Raw genomic sequence first — 18,851 nt, 5'->3', positions numbered from 1 at the left:
ATATGCCTTTCTTCCTAAATTGCAAATCTGGATATTTCAGGCTAAAAGAAATAGAGAACTAGGGTGGGGAGGGGAGATTAGGATTCGGGTTCCAATGTTACTATATCGTTGTGGGGAAAATCTCTAAGGACCATACAACGTTATTTATATCTTATAATCTACTCAGTTGGTCTTTGATTCACTGAGGCAAAGTCTTTAACTCAGCATTCAAGTATCAGTGACTCCGTGTGAGCTCAGTATATTTTGGCTCCCATTGAATTGGGGTAAGCAAAGAATTATTTATGGCAGAACTGGTAGAAAATTCTTGCAGAGGGAATGACAATGAGTATGCATACATTTGCCCATGCTACTTTTATCTCAATTATTTGATATTACTTTTAACCTAATTTTAGAGAGAAAATGATGTTTCCTTATAAGTAGATAATATATATGTATCATCACACATAAGGTGATCTTAGAAATTGGTCTGTTATCTAGTTAATGCAATAAAGATATGGATCATACAAAAACTAAGTCATTTTTGGCAGATAGTCTCCTTAATTTTTTCCTAAAACAAAAACTGAGCTCATGCATACAAAGATCAGATTGGTGTTTGCCAGAGAGGAAGAGGGGAAGGATGGGTGAAGGGAATTAAAAGGTACAAACTTGCAGCTGTAAAGAAGTCATGGGGATGTAATGCACAGCATGGTGACAGTTGGAGGAGGTCATCTAGACAAGGTGATGACAGGTTGACCCCCAAGCTGGACCCAGGCATTGTGAACGTCCTTATCCCTCCCATCCTTGGAATGTACATTTTGCCCACTGTTTCCATACTAGGAGCTGTTACAAGAATGCAGCTTTGAGACTAAGGTGTTGTGGTCATCATCTGAACGGAATACATTACTAAACCCCATTAAAGCTTCTATATAAACTTTTAAGATTCTGGCAAGTCAGTATGGAGATCTATTCCTCTTGTAGTCATCTAAGACAAGCCTCAGTGACAGTTCTCTTGCTTATTGAATCTGCTGCCTACCAATCTGGAGTGGCCTGTCTCTTTCTTCAGTCTTTCCTTTTCCTCGACGTACTGAGGCCAGTTTCAGATTTCACCAGGGGAACTCCAACAGTTAATACTGTACTGTATATTTGATAGGTGCAAAGAGAGTAAATCTTAGTTTCTCATCATAAGAAAAAAAAATGTAACTGTATAGTGATAGAGGTTAACTAGACTTATTGTGGTAACCATTTGACAATACATACACATATCAAATCATTATGTTGTATACCTGAAACTAGTAAGTTATATGTCAATTATAGCTCAACAAAATAATAATTACAAAGATATACTTTATTTTTTTATTTATCTTATAGGTATGCTATGAAGTTGCATTCCTGAAAGCTAAATATTATTTGATTGGGATGATGTAATGGCATTAAGTTAAGGAACCATTTTTATTTCAGGTGGATTATTATTTGTTTCCATGCTAAAAATATTAAGGATACATCTTCTGGGTCTTTATCATTTCTTTGTTTTAAAACATATCCAAAATTGGGTTCCTATATATTAAGTTGGTGCAAAAATAATTGCAGTTTAAAAGGTTAAAATTTGCAAAAACAGCAATTACTTTTGCACCAACCTAATATAATCTTAATCTTCCCACAGGTATAAATAGAGATTGAAAAAACAGTGGGAGCTATTCTGAGGGCCCAGTACTGAGCCCTGATTGCTTTCAGACAATGACTATTTTGACATCGATGGGCTCTGTAAAACTTTTCCTAGTGCTGGTAATTTTTCTTTGGTTTCATTTTGTAGCTTTTTGAAAAGTTTGAAATATTTCCTGTTGCAGAGCAACGGCTTGGATTTTTAATGTGTGTGGTACTGTGACATGATTTTCTGACCATAGCGTTTTTTCCCCTTTGGGAAGGGAGACCCATGTCTTATGATGCGTGTTACTGCCCTTCAGCTGAATCTGGAGCAGACGTGTGATGTCTTCCTCTTCCAGGATATATCTTATTAAGGCTTTAGCATTCATCAAAAGGATGTCAACATTAGATTAAGATGTGCTGGTCTTTAAAGAACATGACTCTATATTTGTGACCACATAGAAAGACGGCTGTCCAGACGCTCATTGGTACATATAATTTTGAAATATTTGTACCTAAATTCCTATTCAAAGACCTATTGAGAGAACTAATATTAGAGGTTTGACACAGGAAGGATAGGTTCAATAACTTACTCCTAGATTAAGCAATAATCATAAAGCTTCCCCTGTTATTGAACTGGCATCTTGTTAAACTTATTTTTAAGTTTTTAATTAAATTTTTTAAAACTTCCTTGCAGTTCCTATTATATTGAAAGGTATTATAAGAAATAATCTTACGGGTACCGTAAGTACTATATACACTCACTATTGACATGTTTCTTACAGCTCGCAGTGATATTCTAAGATGACTCAGTAGAAATACTTCTCCATTCTGAGTAAACAGGATCAGGGTAGTAAGAAATATAAGTTTTAACCTTATGGATCATGAAATGAATAACTAACCCTGTTTCTCTTTCTGAGTTGGCTGCTAGAAATCTTAGAACTGAATTTTTTACCAAGCTTTAAAAGTATATAGGAATCGTGTCACGAATTTATGTTCTAATGTCACCTCTGACTGCATCCCACTCTTCTTACCTTATAGTGTGTTTGCTTGGGATTTATCCTATTTATCTTGGTGCACTAAATACTTCTTTATAAGCTACTTTAAATCCCTTCAAATATAAAATGGAACGTTAAAATTAAATGGTGTTTGAATGTGTTGTCTTCCACTTTACAAAGGCTTTCTCAAAATAAAGAGTAAGTCAGAGGCAAGGATCTAACATTGTCATAGTTTAGGATCTTTGGGAAGCAGGCACTGAAAGAAGATGGAGTTTACAGTGCAGAATATTTATTACAGAATATCCTTCTGATAAATCCCTGGAGAAGGAAGAAGAAGAAGATAGGATTTGAACGAGGCAAGAAGTTAAGCCTCAGTGCATGCTGGTAAACAGCCTCAGCTGCTCTGGAGCCAAATGGCCCGTCAGAGTTATCCTACTTTGGGCTAAAAGGAAGAGACCTTTCTACTCCCTGCCTCAATCAGTCATCACATGTTGGTTACTCTAGGCCAGAGGTGTCCAAACTGAGGCCCGTGAGCCATTTCGGCCCGCAATCCATTTTTAATTGGCCCGCAGCAAATTCCAAAAATATATTTAGTTTACTTAAATAAACTAGGTGAGGCAATATGTACTTCACCTCGAATGAGTGGCCTGGCTGTTTGCGTATTTTACTGCATATGGCCCTTGGTAAAAAACGTTGAAAAATGTTTGGACATCCCTGCTCTAGGCAGAGGCTGACTTTGGCAACATGTTCCTGTAGACCTAAGGCTATCTTTGACAGAGTTGATCACTAAATGCTGTCTGAGGACACTCCATAAGCCCTCTTGAAAAGAGAAGTGTAGTACCCTATCTATCACAAATATTCTAGGTACGTCACAGTCCCTGAGAAAATCAGAATAGGAAAGTTAAATACCCTTGAGAAGTTATTTTGCTCATAGAGTTATGTGCTTCTCAAATCTCCTTCTACTCTTCCTAGAGAAAACTTAAGAGTACATCACCCTGAAAGCATACAAGTTGAGTGGTTAATATTCTATATATTGTGTGCGTGCAGGTGTGTGTGTGTTAAAACAACATATATTTATTATTTCAGTTTCAGTCCAGGCACGTCTCAGCTGGGTCCTCTGTTCATAATCTCACAAGACAGCAATCAAGGTGTTGACTGAAGCTGTTGTGCATATATTTAGTTATACAACATCTATCAGTGTCTATTTTGTGCTATATACAACTTAGACTTTAAACATGGACTCAAAGTAGAAACCATCCCCGTCATATATTTGAGTGGACAGCATTTACCTTTAATGTTTCCTATCATTACAGTATTGTAATAGAAATGTCTGGTTTCATAATAAGTACTCTAGCCTTGTACATTTTTTTATACTCACTGACGAAAAAGACTGCTCTTAGGAAATGTGGGACCACATGATTTGAAACACTGAACAATTAGATAATTTCATTCATCAGCATTATATTATATATTATATATAGGCAAATTTTTCACTGAATCTATTAGCTAATTTCCACCCCCTTGAAGCAAAACTCCAATTTACCACATTCTACAAACTCCATTCTTACATACATTGTTCTGCTCAGTTGGTGAAAGAAAAACATGGAGATTAATAAAGCATACTCACAGAATATATACTAGGTGCTTCTGCGTAAAATATTAGTTTGTAAGTGTTATAGAAATGTTATGAAATATTTTTCTTTTTTTTTAATCTTAAATTACTTTTTCCCTTTCAAATCAAAAGCAGATAATCACAATAAATTTCTTTTTTTTTTTTTTTTTGGATCATCTGACTTTTTGGTTTTGAATGGCATGGACCTTAAGGTCTTCTGGCCTGAGTCCTCATCTTTCAAATGAGAAAATCGAAAACTAGAATTTAGAGAGGCTTGATAATTACCCATTTCCTGAGGAAAAACATCAGGATTGGAATCCAGGTTTTCCAACTCCCAGTCCAGTGTTTTACTCCCTCCTAGCTCCATTCATTAATATTAACAGCTCTAAGACATCAATGGCACCAACAAATTTCCCATGACCAATGTCTGCAGTGGCAAGATATCCCTTTTATTATCCCCTTTCTAAAATGATTTTATTTTTAAGTAGTTCCCTTGAGTACATAGTTGCAACAATTAAAGATGAGCTTTGTTTTTACCAGCCAATGTTTTTTTGACATCAGTGATTAATAGTCTTTTTTCACTTGCTAAGTTTCTTCATCTTGGTGAATAAAGGCTTAACAAAGTGTTGGGCAAAGAACAAAGCTCTTCAAATATACCTGAGCATCAAACAACCTAACAAATTTAGAGACTGAAAAGATGAGCACATCAGTTTATTTTCATTCATTAAGAGGAAATGTAGCTTAAGTGGGGTTGACTTTTTATGACATTTATTTAGTTCTTGAATTGACTGACAAGCCTATTAATGTATTCCCTGAACTTTATTAACGTAATTGGAAAACTGCTCACATGTCAATCAATTTCTAGTGAGTAATTATGTTCATAAATATGCTAAAATTATTAGCTTTTAATTTGACCCAACTACACACTTTCAAAAGAATAAGAGACATTTTCTTTTTCTAGAGGAACAAAATTTTATACTGACAAAATGTCCAATAAGTGCTTTCCTAAAATGGACTTCCTGAAATGGTGCTCAAAAGTTCATCATCATCAGATGGCCAGCAAAAAAGAGTGCCAGAATAAGGCATGTAACAGCTTTAAAATGTGCAGTATCAAACAATCTATGTAATTAAAGCTATAAAGAAAGCCTATGGAAATTAAATAAGTGCCTGGGCAGGGAGCATATATCCATAGTCTGGTTTAAAAATATAGGCCTACCATGGAATAAGAGAATGAAACAAAAGGAAAGAGGCATATATTTAGTGTGCAGAACACATCATTTAAACCTAGAAGAAGCAAAAAGACGGTATGTCAAGTCACTCAAATATACTATTGTCCTAATGTACTTGCCCTCATATAATAAAAATCTTCATAGTCTCTGAAATAGAAACTCAAGTCAAAGGGCACTGGACCAAACAAGAAAATAGAATTAGGCCAGGATAACAGAAGAAATCTGTTGGTGATTTGTAATCTCGTGTCAGTGATTTGTAATCTCATGTCAGTTTTTGAAGATGGACAAACTTCTGACCTCTGCAACCTCTGGATAATTTCTGAATAAAGATAGACTTTGGTGAAAACTATTATATAATCATGTGCTTTTAAAGAAGGGACATTATATAGCCCACAGTGATCTATAATAAGAAAAGCCATTGAGGAAACTTACTGATTCATTCTTCAATTTATATGTTTTCTCCTTAGATTTAATTGTTTAATTAATATGTTTAATCTTCATCACAAAGTTAAAATATGTATTTATAATTGAAACTGTGATTGAATTCAGGTTCACATTTATGTAAGGAAATAAAGCTCAGTTAATACAATTATAGATTAACAAACTTTTCTAGATGTAAGCCATGTACCTAAATTAATACTTATTGTTAATTATTTGAAGGGTAAACTCAGAGATAATACAAATAACTTGCTTACTCAACATCCCTGTTGGGAATAAAACATGTATTCACTGGCACTACATTATCATATAATTTGTTATTAATTTTACTTAGAAATGCTGCAATGTCATTTTGAGTTCTACAGCATATTTCTACTCAACCAGCACATGACTAATCTAAAAAGCATGAGATACTAACGTAAAAGGGTAAAAATATACATTTTCCATTCTATTAGCATTATAATTGCATTTTTCTTGAACAGTATTTGTGTTCAGGATAAATACTTCCTTACATTTTAGTGTGCAAGAAAAATAATATAATTTGATGATTCTGTTTGTATTTAGACACTGTAAGGTAGTTAGCATGATTTATGATCTACTATAAGTACATCAAAGTATAAAGCATTGTGTACCATATTTTTTCAATTACTCTATATTTAAATAAAGTATTTCTAGAAGGCTGCTTCTTTTCATTGTGACGAATCAAAGTAAACTGAAGTTGGATTGAAACAGAGTGTTGGAAAGCTGGAGGATTACTTTTAAAGAGTTACTATCCATATGTCAAAAAGTTCTGATATTTTAATGTATCCATCATAGGTTATCAAATATTTATTTTAATGTATCAATCATGGGTTCTCAAAGATTTATTGAAGGGGTGACTCAAAGGAAAATACAAAGTGAATCACAGACCCCCAAAAAAAACTTATAATGTGGTGTTAATGGATAATTTTTGATCTTGGTAAGTGGGGATTCGTATGACTATAATAGCCATTACACTTAATGGAATCTAGGAACATAAATCCCTGGAGACAATGACAACACATCTATCAACACTGTCAGTTACTTCTGAGTCATTTTGCTATCTAAATATTGAACATTTCTAAGCAGAGTCCTTCAGTACAGCAGTTTCAATATAGCAGTTATGGAAACGCATACCTTGCACAGTGAGATGCACCTGCATTGTTCGCGGTGTATGTTGAGTCTGAACAGAACACGTGTATGGGCCATCATCTGTTACGTCTACATTCTGTATCTGGAGGCTGTAGTCCCTTTTATTCAATGTTGAAATGGAAACTCGAGGATCCACTGACCACTTATCACCTCCCGCAAAAATAATACTTGACCGGTTCAGCCAGGCACCCTTTGAAGCTCCATCTTCCAAATAACACCTACAAATTACCAGAGACAGGACACTATTAATCAAAATGAAAAAGAGAGACATTATCTTTGTTCTGACTGTATTTCCATATGCTGAATTATAGCACTTCATCAAATGGAAACATCAGACATAAACACAGGAAACATGAACACCATGGTACATCTTCCATTCCCAATACAAATGTGAAACAATGCCTGCATACGGTTATTTTTTTAAGTGTGTGTGTGTGTGTGTGTGTGCGTTTTAATTCAAACCCAGTCAAAATCCTTTTCCATTCTGTCAAGATGACAAGTACATTTAAATACGGTTAAATTAGTTCAAATAATTTTAAACATTAAAACACATTTTTTTCTTTGAAATTAGAAGAAGTAAGAAAGGTCTATGAGTCAGCCTGGCTCAACCTAACCCAATTCTGAATATAATGTACCAGATGCAGAAAGCATAGAATAGTATCATATATGTGTTTAGTTTTTAAATTGCCTGCATTTGCAGAATGGTAAGCCGGTACACTGAAACTGTAAATTGCATTTTACTGATAATATTGTTGTTGTAATTAAATGGAAATATTTTAATATAATACTTCCAGTAGCAAATTCTCACTGCCTTTTCAATACACTGACCAACAGTTTTTCCAGGAAACATTCATTTATCCAATAAACATTTATGAAGCTTCTATTTATAGATTCAGAAAGTATTGTCCTTGCTCTCCAAAACTTAGTCTAGTATGGAAGACAACCAAACAATGCAGTTAATACTATACATTAAGAAAACTATTTGTATCAAATCAGGCTAAAGGTTCATGAGAGACAAAAGAGGGTTATTTGACTCAGAAAGGGTGTTGAGGTATAGAAAAGGCTTTCTGAAATAGGAAATGCCTGAGATAAAAAGGTGAGGCGTGGAAGACATAACATTCTAGACAGAGTTGCTGTATGTGAGCAACACCAGGGAAAGGTGAGAGAGAGAATCAGGCATTTCAAGGAAGTACAAAACAGCATAGGGGAGGGATGAGAGATGAAACTGGAAAGGTAAACTGGAGCCAGATGATGATGGCAATCGTGATGACAATTAGCAGAATTTAAGGTCAAATTTGAAGCCATTTATTCAAAGTTGTGTTCTATAACGAGATTCAAAAATATATCTTTGGATCTAATGGAAGTCTGGCACATCGAGATTTAAACAGAAGGGCTGTGGTCATATGTCAGTGATTTTGCTGAGGCCTGGAATTCTGTTTCATCTTGGAAAAGTTCTGATACAAATTAAAGACTGGTTCTCTCAAATGAGTACAAAGCACAGCTACAGAATGAAAATACACATACGTACATTGTACATGGAAATAGTTTGACAGCATTTCCACAGAACACCTTGGGGGATTGAACACAGTGTTTGAGATTGCTACAAAATTGCAAGCTGAATGCAACAGGGTAGGCTGCTGCCAACTGTATAAAACTAATCAGTGGGTGAAAAAATAAGAAACAAGGTACATTGCAGAATCTAATTTGCAGTCAGTTTCACCGTCAACAGAATCTAAACTAGTAGAAGTGATAAAGGTCATTGTTAATTGAAAAGCTTTTCCTGATATATTTAATGAAGAAAATAAAACCCACTTTAATGACAAAATTGAACAATTATAGTGTATTGTTATTCTTAATGCTATGAAGAAAGAAGATAGAGAAGGCATACTGCCCATTTCACAAGATCACATTTGTACTGGTATAGGATAGAACACTGAAATACCACTACTAGGACTGATAATTCCAATGTTTGTATTTACTATCTGGATTCATCAAGTGTTTCTGGTGTGACCTCTGCATTCATGACCTTCACACATTATCCTATCTGGTGCTCATAACAACCCTGTTGAGGTATGGACTGCTATGAAATCAGTAGAAAATTCATCACTAGAAAATAGCTGGAATGTTTAGGCTTTGTGACTCGCCCAAGCCACACTATTAGTGACTGGCAAAGTTGAATTTATAATCAAGTCTTATATTTCTACATTCAATATCCTTTCTACCATAATGTAAATCAAAGACTTTGAAAACAGGTTTCAGAAATGGGAAGATGATTAGAATGTTGCAGAAATTACTGCAAGTAATTTCTTATTTACTGAATGTGACCAACTACTTAACCTGTCCTATTTTACAGAAAGCAGAAAATTAATTATTAATGGATATTTTACCATGAAAGTCTGATTTTGAACACTCTGTCTGCCATTTCCCTTTCCCTAGAGACAGCAGCAACTTTTCCTTTATTTGGGGGGGAGGGGGTATTAGAGGACCATAGAGATTAACTAGCCTTAAACACTAGAGCTTTCATAGATCCAATCTGAGTTAGAACTCCTAGTCTTATCATAAGCACTATTCCTCTGTTCTGGCATGTCAGAGACCATCACAGGAGAATAAAGTTAACTTATACACTGTGAAAATGAAAAAAAAAGCCCTTTATGTCTCCTTGGGTCAGATAAGGATATTTCATAATTGTTACTGGTCCCAACCCAGTTTTACAAGATATGCATTAAAAAGACCCTTGAAGGAGACTCACACACACACACAAAAAAAAAAAATCACTGGTTTTCGCTTTTTTTTTGGTTTTTGTATTACTGTCTTGGATTGCTATAGAATTATTCTCAAATTACACTACTGAGTTAGCACTTAAATAACTAAATTACCACATATGGAATTTTACAAATTGGGAATAGTAAGGCTGAAGCATGGCTTTCTATTTCACAAGAATCATAAGATACTTATATAGATAGAGGTAGTTGTTAGATCAACAATGAGGTGATTATATATTAAAAAACTACATATCAAATAGGCCAAACACACACATGTGATTCCTTGAGAATATGCACTATGTTTTCCCCCTCTCTATCTCTACATTCACCCTATTTTGTCTTCCTTTACAATATAAAGAGATACTGTCTGATATGTGTACCTGTATTAAGAAGGAATTCTAGGAAGAAGGAAGGTAACTAATTAGGATATGGGAGCGGGGAGAGAAGAAGGATGGGACGTGGTGATAATTTAGTTTTGAACTCTTTGGGCACCAAAAACTTTCTTTTTGGTTTAAGAATTCTAATGTCTAAAAATATAAATCTCTTGTAATCCTGTCCCATGTGGAATTTATAATTTAGCAAGGATGGCAAAGTATATTCATGAACAGCCATCACGCAGAACAGGATATGAATGTAGAATAAATTTTTGTTATATTTGGATTATTGTAATTGCCAGAGATTTTCTAACCTCTGCCCTTGACGCCTGTAGACAGGTCCATTCTCCCCATCAAAAACAGAATAAACATTTTAGAGTGTAACTCAGATCATTAACAACTCCAAGCCTTCCCATTTCACTCATAAAGAATACTCAATTTCCAATAATGACCAATGGTCCTATGTAATCTGTCCCCTTGATGCTTTTCTGACTGGACTGGCTATCACTCCTTGCTTTGCTCTAGACAGGGGTCCTCCAGGTGCACTTCCAACATGCCATGCATGCTCTTTCCTCAGGAAGTTAGTGTTTTATGTTACTTCCACTTGGAAATCTCTTCCATCAGTGTTCTGCATCACTTGTTCTCTATCTTTTGTTGGTCCTTTCACTGAATTATCTAATGTATTAAATAGCAAAAACTGTTCTCAACACTCCCCTTCGCCATGTTTTCTATTCACTTGATAGATTATTTTCTTTCTCTCCCTGCTAAAAGTAAGATCCAGAGACTTTATTTGGTCACTTCTATACATTCCAGAGGCCTACACATAATGGACAATAAATACAAATATTTGTTGAGTAGAGGAATGAAGGCAAACATTAAGATACTTTTAGAAAGGATAATAGGGTAAAGTACATCCAAAGTCCAAACTACAATATAGTTGGGAAAGCAATGTCATGTCTGCATTCATTTATGATAAAATATAATTAAATGCAAAAATCTGTGGCCTTAACAAAAATTGCTGTAGGAGACATGGGATGGACTAAGTAATCTGAGTCAGTAGGTATGGAAATAAGCTCAGTGAGCAGAGTAAAGTGGTAGGTGTGGGGCACAGGTGGGCTGGGCTCATAACTACTTGAAATAAGAAAGAACTACAACATTTAACTCTATACTTCAGGAACACTTAAAAACATTAAGGATTCTGCCTAGTATGTGCTAGGTACTTTGCTGGTCACCTTCCACTGACGCTCCTGTAAGGCAATGAGCCAGATCCTATTATCCTCATTTCACTGATGAAGAAATGAAGTCACTGCGAGACTGTATCTTGCATAAATCCAGTCGACCTGAACTCTTCGCCATGGCGATAGTCTATGCTGTGCATTCTTAGTCAGACAGCAGCAAGGGTGAGGGGTTCCCCTGTTTAGGATGGAGGAATTCATGTGTGAGGCAGAGGTTGACAAAGTCAGTAAAGACAGTGAGGTCATTAATGGGGACAGGAAGAAGCAATGAATCTAAGGTCACATACACAGATTCTTTTTTTCCACTCCCGACTTCAAAATGGAACACTTTTATAGCTAGTGAGCTCAAGATCCCTTTGAAGTACAGACAGTAAAATAATCTGAATAAAAATGTTCACTAATGAATATATCTTAATTGAGTATGACATGGATTTTCTTGAAAGTGTTTTTTTTCCTTTTTAATCTTCTAGATTATCTACTTTATAGGAAGATGAGTGAAGCAGTACGAAAAGTACACTGCTCAGCAGCTGTGTTCACACCATGACAAATGTCATGACAGACGCTGACGTTGTCAGTCAATCCTCTAAATGTTTTGTGTACATAGTTCCAAACATCTGGTTGCTGGAAATGGATAAATGGCCTGAATATTTCATGTGGTTTTACAGTTGTTAATTATATAAACCCAGGCATAAGATAGTTAATGCTTTTCTAATAAGAATTGCATTACTTCTGAACTCTTTTAAGGAGTTCCTTTATAAATTACATTACTACACATTAGTCAGGTCCCTATGTTGGGGGTAATGAGTCCTGTTTGGTGAGCTGCTAGTTGATCAAACTGATGTTGGAATAATGCTAACTGACTCTGTCGGTGATACTGTCTCCTATGGTGATTAAATATGAAAGTTGGACATAAGAGAGTTTCGTGGAAATTAGCATATTTAGGTTATTTATTATTTTTTTAAAGTTCTATTAGGGAAAAAAGCGTATGCTTGCCGAAGAATGATTTTTTTTTACCCATTCATATATCTAATTCCCTATAACACTTTTCAAAATCATAAGCCTTAGCACTATTGCCAGTATCTCACACAGCAGTATTTATTTAGCTCTATGGAAAGATAATAGCTTTTCTTGATACATGCTAATTAATGAAAGTTCCTATTAAAGATATTAATTGATAAAAGAAGAAAAATGTAATTTCCCTTGGATTCAAAACCAAACCATGTGAAAATGATATTCCTATGAAGGAATTGGCTAGTTACTTTCACAGCTGTCTTTTCTTTGTATCACAAAGTTCTAAACTACAGGAGACCTTTCAAAAGAATACAGAAAAATTTTAAAAATTCAGAACCCCATACAACCTCCATGCTAATTCTGCCTACAAAGAGAGTTGATATCCTGGCTTCCAGGCCAAAATGAAGTAAGGGAACTAAAGCAAAGATTAAAGGAAACAGAATAAATTCTATCTCCTCTCCACTTGCGTTTGTTTTTAAGGATCTCTCTTCTTAATGTGTTTCATGCCAGTTATTCAGAAGATAATACCGTAGATATACATGAAATAGCTATAGATATATAGACTCATGTACACATATGTCTACGCAAATTTTATATATTATATATATACATATATATATATATAATTTGCCAGATAATATTATATATAATGTGATGGTTGATTTAATATTTTAAGTTATATTTTATTACCATTATGGTAAAAACTACATTGGGGCAGAAACTATTCTTATCATCTCCCTGTTTTGAGAGGTGTAAGAGGTACACAACATTGTTAAGGGAAATCCACACAATCAACAATTTGTCCAAATAGCCTCACTTATTTAGTAGAGTACTCATGCCTTATAGATAATTAAAATTATATTTTTAAAGAGATATCTATGTAAAATGCACTTCTTCAGGTAACAGTTAAATACTATTGTGTAAATAATAATATACTAACCAATATTATCTGCCAGATCTTATTGTTAAGTGCATTATATACATATATATATATATTTCTCATTCAATTTTCACAACAACCCTTTGAGATAGATACTGTCAAGTACTATCATAATGCCCATTGCACAAGAATAAAGTAAGGTACAAAAAGGTTCAGTAATTTACAGGTTTAATTGCATTAGTACCTAGTAATATTAAAGACACATGTATATTTATTTTTAGAATGGGAATTATGCCATGTTGGGCATATTTTACTTCTCATGTAGTGTCAAAAATAAATTTAAAAATAACACTGATTTCTCCTTTTGTGAAAAAAAGAAAGACATTTCCTGTATATTTTATTCTAGTACTTATTTACGATAATAAAGATATATTAAAAATATCTTGGATAAGAGACTGAAAGTTATCAGCTACTATCTAATTTTAAGACCACATTCTCCAATACGTCAATAATTTTAATATTAGAAATGAGAGAAAAAATACAACAATGCATTAAAAAGATTATTCATCACTACCAAGTGGGGTTCATACCCGGGGCACAAGGATGGTTCAACATCCGCAAATCCATCAATGTGATACAGCACATAAACAAAATAAAGGACAAAAATCATATGATTATATCAATTGATGCAGAAAAAGTATTTGACGAGATACAACATCCATTTATGATTAAAACACTCAATAAAATAGGTATAAAAGGAAAATACCTTAACATAATAAAGGCCATCTATGACAAGCCCTCAGCTAATCTCATAATTAATGGTGAAAAACTGAAGCCCTTTCCTCTACGTTCAGGAACACGACAGGGCTGTCCCCTATCACCTCTGCTTTTCAACATAGTGTTGGAAGTCTTGCCAGAGCTATCAGGCAAGAGAAAGAAATAAAAGGCATCCAAATTGGGAATGAAGAAGTTAAAATATCACTCTTTGCAGATGACATGATGCTCTATATAGAAAACCCTAAAGACTCCACCAAAAAGCTATTAGAAACAATCAATGAATACAGTAAAGTTGCTGGCTACAAAATCAACGTACAAAAGTCCATTGCATTCTTATATACTAACAATGAAATCTCAGAAAAAAAAATACAAAAAACAAATCCCTTTGCAATTGCAGTAAAAATAATAAAATACCTAGGAATAAACTTAACCAAGGATGTGAAGGATTTATATGCTGAAAACTATAAGACATTTTTGAAAGAAATTGAAGAAGACACAAAGAAATGGAAAGACATTCCGTGCTCATGGATTGGAAGAATCAACAATAAGGCTTTTTTAGAATCTTTCTTGCTTTTTTCCCTCCCCCACATAAAACTATACTTAATTCCTAAAACATGGGAACTTTAATGCGATCAAGTGATAGTATAAATTCATACCTTTTAAACTTATTTTCTTGCACAATTTAAATTATTTAAGTCTTTATTTTTAAGATTTATAATCTAATATTTTCAATGCCTAGAAAAATCATTAAAATTTGTTTTTGGATTCATCACTAAATTTCAAACACAAATCATTTATATTAACTTGTAATTAAACTGTGCTTTTCTATAATATCACAAATTGCTTTATCTTACCTTTTCCATTGATTCATTTAAGTCAAGCTTCCATGTAAGCATAAATATCTCTTGTTTACAAAGGACAACACCAAGAAATTTTTACGTTTAGGGTGCTTCGATACATTACTTGTGAATCACTCAACATACAAATCAACATTTATTAAGTAAAATAAACATAGATGGAGTGAAAGAGAGCCTGTACTATATAACTAAAGAAAATAGGACAGGGTGAATGGCAAAATAACTTTATTTTTGGACTGTTACTGAAGTCTAATTATCATCATCTTGTCCTGAGAATAATAATAAATTCCATTTCTTAAGGATGACTATGGGTTAAGAGGTATAGAAAATACTTTAATACATGATGTCATTTAACACTCACAGAAGCATTTTGAGAGGTAAGTAGGTCTTATCTTCCCATTAAGAATGGTGCATGCATGAATGCAGGCTCAATGAATGAGGCAGAGAATGTGAAATGGAAGGTGTTACATATTTAAGAAGTTAGTTTAGCACGTGCTTTGTGCAAATGATTTTCATCATGCATCAAATAGGAAATTTCCTTGTCATTTCTACTTCTTAGCTTTTGAATTCAACTAAACCAGCTTGCTTTCTCTCACATGGACTTGAATGTGAGATATTTGGATCTGGAAGGGCTTCAAGATTTCTGTTAACTAGCAGGTGCTCTGAACCGCTGTGCGGAGACTTCTACATGCAGTGCTGTCTCCCCAGCAGATGCTTCCTGAAGAAGTTGGACTTTCACCTCAGGAGCTATAAAGGGAATGAATATTATATTCAAAATGCATGCAGGAGATGTTTAAAATAACCGCATCAAACAGGGAGAATGTAGTCAGCCCAGAGAAGTGATTGAGATAAAGCTCTAAGATCCAGGCAAACCTCTCTATTCCGTTCACTTTGGGATGGAGTCAGGTGCAGACACCTCATTCTCAAAACAAGACAAAAAAACATGGAATTCTGTACTAGAAATAGTTTAGCAACTCCACCTCCTTACATCAACCATCTTTGTGTTTAAGTCATTTAGAAAGTATGTCATTTGCATATAAATACAGATGATAAAATAAGAAACATAACAACCGGATGTACAGAAAAGTTCTAAACTCATTTGTTTTGGCAAACTAATTAAGTATATGCTTCTTTACAACATCAGTGAATACAGACAATTATAAACCAAAAAAACTATAAAAATTATTCTCTCTCTCTCTCTCTCTCTCTTTCTCTCTCACTCTCTCTCTCCCCTCTCTCCCTCTCTCCCTTCCTCCCTCTCACTCTTTCCATATGTTGATCTTTAAACTTTATGATGGTGAAAGCTGGATTTTTATTCTTTCATTTTTTTCCTAATAAAAAGTATTCTGAGCACAAATTTTATTTTATGAATAAAAAATTGGCTACATAGCACAATTAATTAAAGCCAGACTTACAATCAATAACTAAATTAGCCATTAATCCATATTTATCTGTCTTCTCATGAGAAAGTTTACTAAATTATATTTCAATATGAGTTATGCCTTAAAATATAGATTAGGAAATGTACCGCGGGGGGGGGGGGACTCAGGAGGGAGGATGTAGTGTGTGTTTTTTTTGTTGTTGTTTTTTAAAATCTGCTCTCTTCAAAAACTTACACTGATTATATTTTCTCAAAGGATATTAAAAGTTAAAAATAGTCTAAGGTTTAAGTCTTTCCTAGATCACATGGACAACTTATTTGTCTTTGGGAGGGGGCATAATGTAGTGAGTAATTATAGTTAATATTGGAGTTCAAATGTCAGCTTTCTGGTGTACTAACGCTGGCACCTGGATCAAGTTAATTTACCTTAGTTCTCACCTCTAAAATGAGACTGGTAAAATTATTGATCTGACAAGATTGTTATGAGAATTAAATTTGTTGTTTAACATGTCCAGGATGGGCGGCAGGTATTCGGTAAGTGTGTACTTAAAGGTAACTATTATTAATCCACCTTCCTATGGTTAATTTTGTTTAAAAAACAAAACAAAACAGCCATCACCACCAATGACAACAAAAAGGGCTGTGCTATAAAATATAATTGGAAGAAGGAAAAAGAGGCCTCCATAGAGTTTTTGTTTATCTATATTGTCATAGCACAGAACTGTTCACAGAAATAATTGCAGTTAAATGAGTCACTCCTTAAAGTACTTCTCTTATTTTACCCTCTTTGAACTTCCAGAAAGGCTTTTTATTTCTTTGTACCTCCCTATTTTACAAGCAGAACATACAGGAAAAGATAGCTTCAGTGTTATATTAAAAAAAAAATATATATATATATATGCTTAAAATATATATATATATATACATATACATGTATATATATATGTACTTTGTAAGTCACATGTGTCTAATCACTATGTTGTACACCTGAAACTAATATAATTTGTATATCAACTATAATTAAATAAATAAAAACAAATTTAAAAAGTATTTCTAACTTAGTCCAACATAAATTATACTCAGATTCAAAAGAATTTTAGAAACCAACTCCCTGGTTGACTAGCAATTTTTTCCGGCAAGTAACTCAATCTATATTAACCTTTAGTTACTTACCGGTATTTGCAAAACGAAGATAGCACCACCTGTAGTAAGTAATTATTATTTGGATATAAGATCAAATGACACTGTCGTGGGAGATAAATTTATAAAGTTATACAGTTTCATGATTACTGTTAAGTTGTATGAGTTAACTTCCTAACTCAAGCACATGATTATCAGTCTCTATTTGGAGATTACAGTAGCACAGTTATCTTCCCAAACTCAGTGATATGAAGTGAAAGGTTTCCAATTGTTGTCTTTTTGCTTTTATGGTCAAAAAATGATTTTCTACACTATGTAAACTCTTTTTCTTTCCTAAATTGCCACCTAAAATTTTTGTCATAAACTGTTTTCTTTGCAAAAATTATAATATCTTATTACTATAAATATTGCTATGTAAAAATAAAGCTGTTAATTCTCATTTTAAATGTGTCCAAAGAAATCTATACAGCATAGTGATTTAGGTGGATTTATCATCCACCTGAAAACATGAACAAGCTCTACTTTAAACGAAATACTACATTGTTTACTTTTCTCCCGAAACTCATGTTTTTATTCTACTTTTACCCTATAATTTGATTCTAATCTATTTTCTTTTTAGTTTTTAAAGTCTTTTATTGAAGCTTATCATCACTGCAATAAAATTAAATACATAAATTGGCTATAAAATTTTTCGTGATCATAAGAATCTAAATGGAAACAATATTCCGGATGAAGTTATTTTTACAATTATTAATAGTGTACAATTGATCAAATTATATAAATCACACATTTTGATATTTATTAAATATACTTTAATTCATGTATTAGACTGGTGCAAAAGTAATTTTGGTTTTTGCAATTATTTTTGACCTTTTAAACCACAGTTACTTTTGCACCAACCTCATAGTTAATACTAGATGTTAATGAGGTGGTTTTCCAGATACATGGACAAACATTCTTGTTCAAGTAAGCATGCTATTTGCTTACATGAAACAGGGTCCAGAATCAATTCTCCAAAACTTAGTTTACTTCAATCAGACTATGTGAATGGAAGGAGCCCAGTTATAAGTTTGCCAATCAAGTCTTTAACTCCATCAAAGTGAGTAAGTATAGCAATCTATCACCAAAAATTATTCCTCATGCTCTATCAGTTTATAACCTATTGTATCTTCCTGTGGATATGATGAAAGCAAGTTGGAAACTGCCTACTCATTGTCTCAATATCAAAACCAGTATTTTCAAACGTTTTGTTACTTGAAGGTTTTACATTTTGGGCCATGATGCGTGATATGATTCTGCATGTTCCAGAGATTTTGTGAAAGATTATTGGGAAAGCAGGAGGTACACACTAGAACCAATCCAACCAC

General features: G+C 33.8%; 1 protein-coding gene across 1 annotated transcript in view; it reads right to left on the bottom strand.

Annotated features, from left to right (window-relative positions):
* Window positions 1–18,851, bottom strand: part of NEGR1 (neuronal growth regulator 1) — an 845,668-nt gene that overhangs the window by 485,495 nt on the left and 341,322 nt on the right. The window contains exon 2 of the mRNA XM_081056016.1: window positions 7,053–7,285. Coding sequence (XP_080912142.1) covers window positions 7,053–7,285 — 233 coding nt within the window. The remainder of the gene's footprint in view (window positions 1–7,052; window positions 7,286–18,851) is intronic.

The sequence above is a fragment of the Rhinolophus hipposideros genome, assembly GCF_964194185.1.
Source record: "Rhinolophus hipposideros genome assembly, chromosome: 8".
Lineage (NCBI taxonomy): Eukaryota > Metazoa > Chordata > Mammalia > Chiroptera > Rhinolophidae > Rhinolophus > Rhinolophus hipposideros.
The sequence above is the reverse complement of the archived record's forward strand: the minus strand, read 5'-3'. Positions and strand labels throughout refer to the sequence as shown.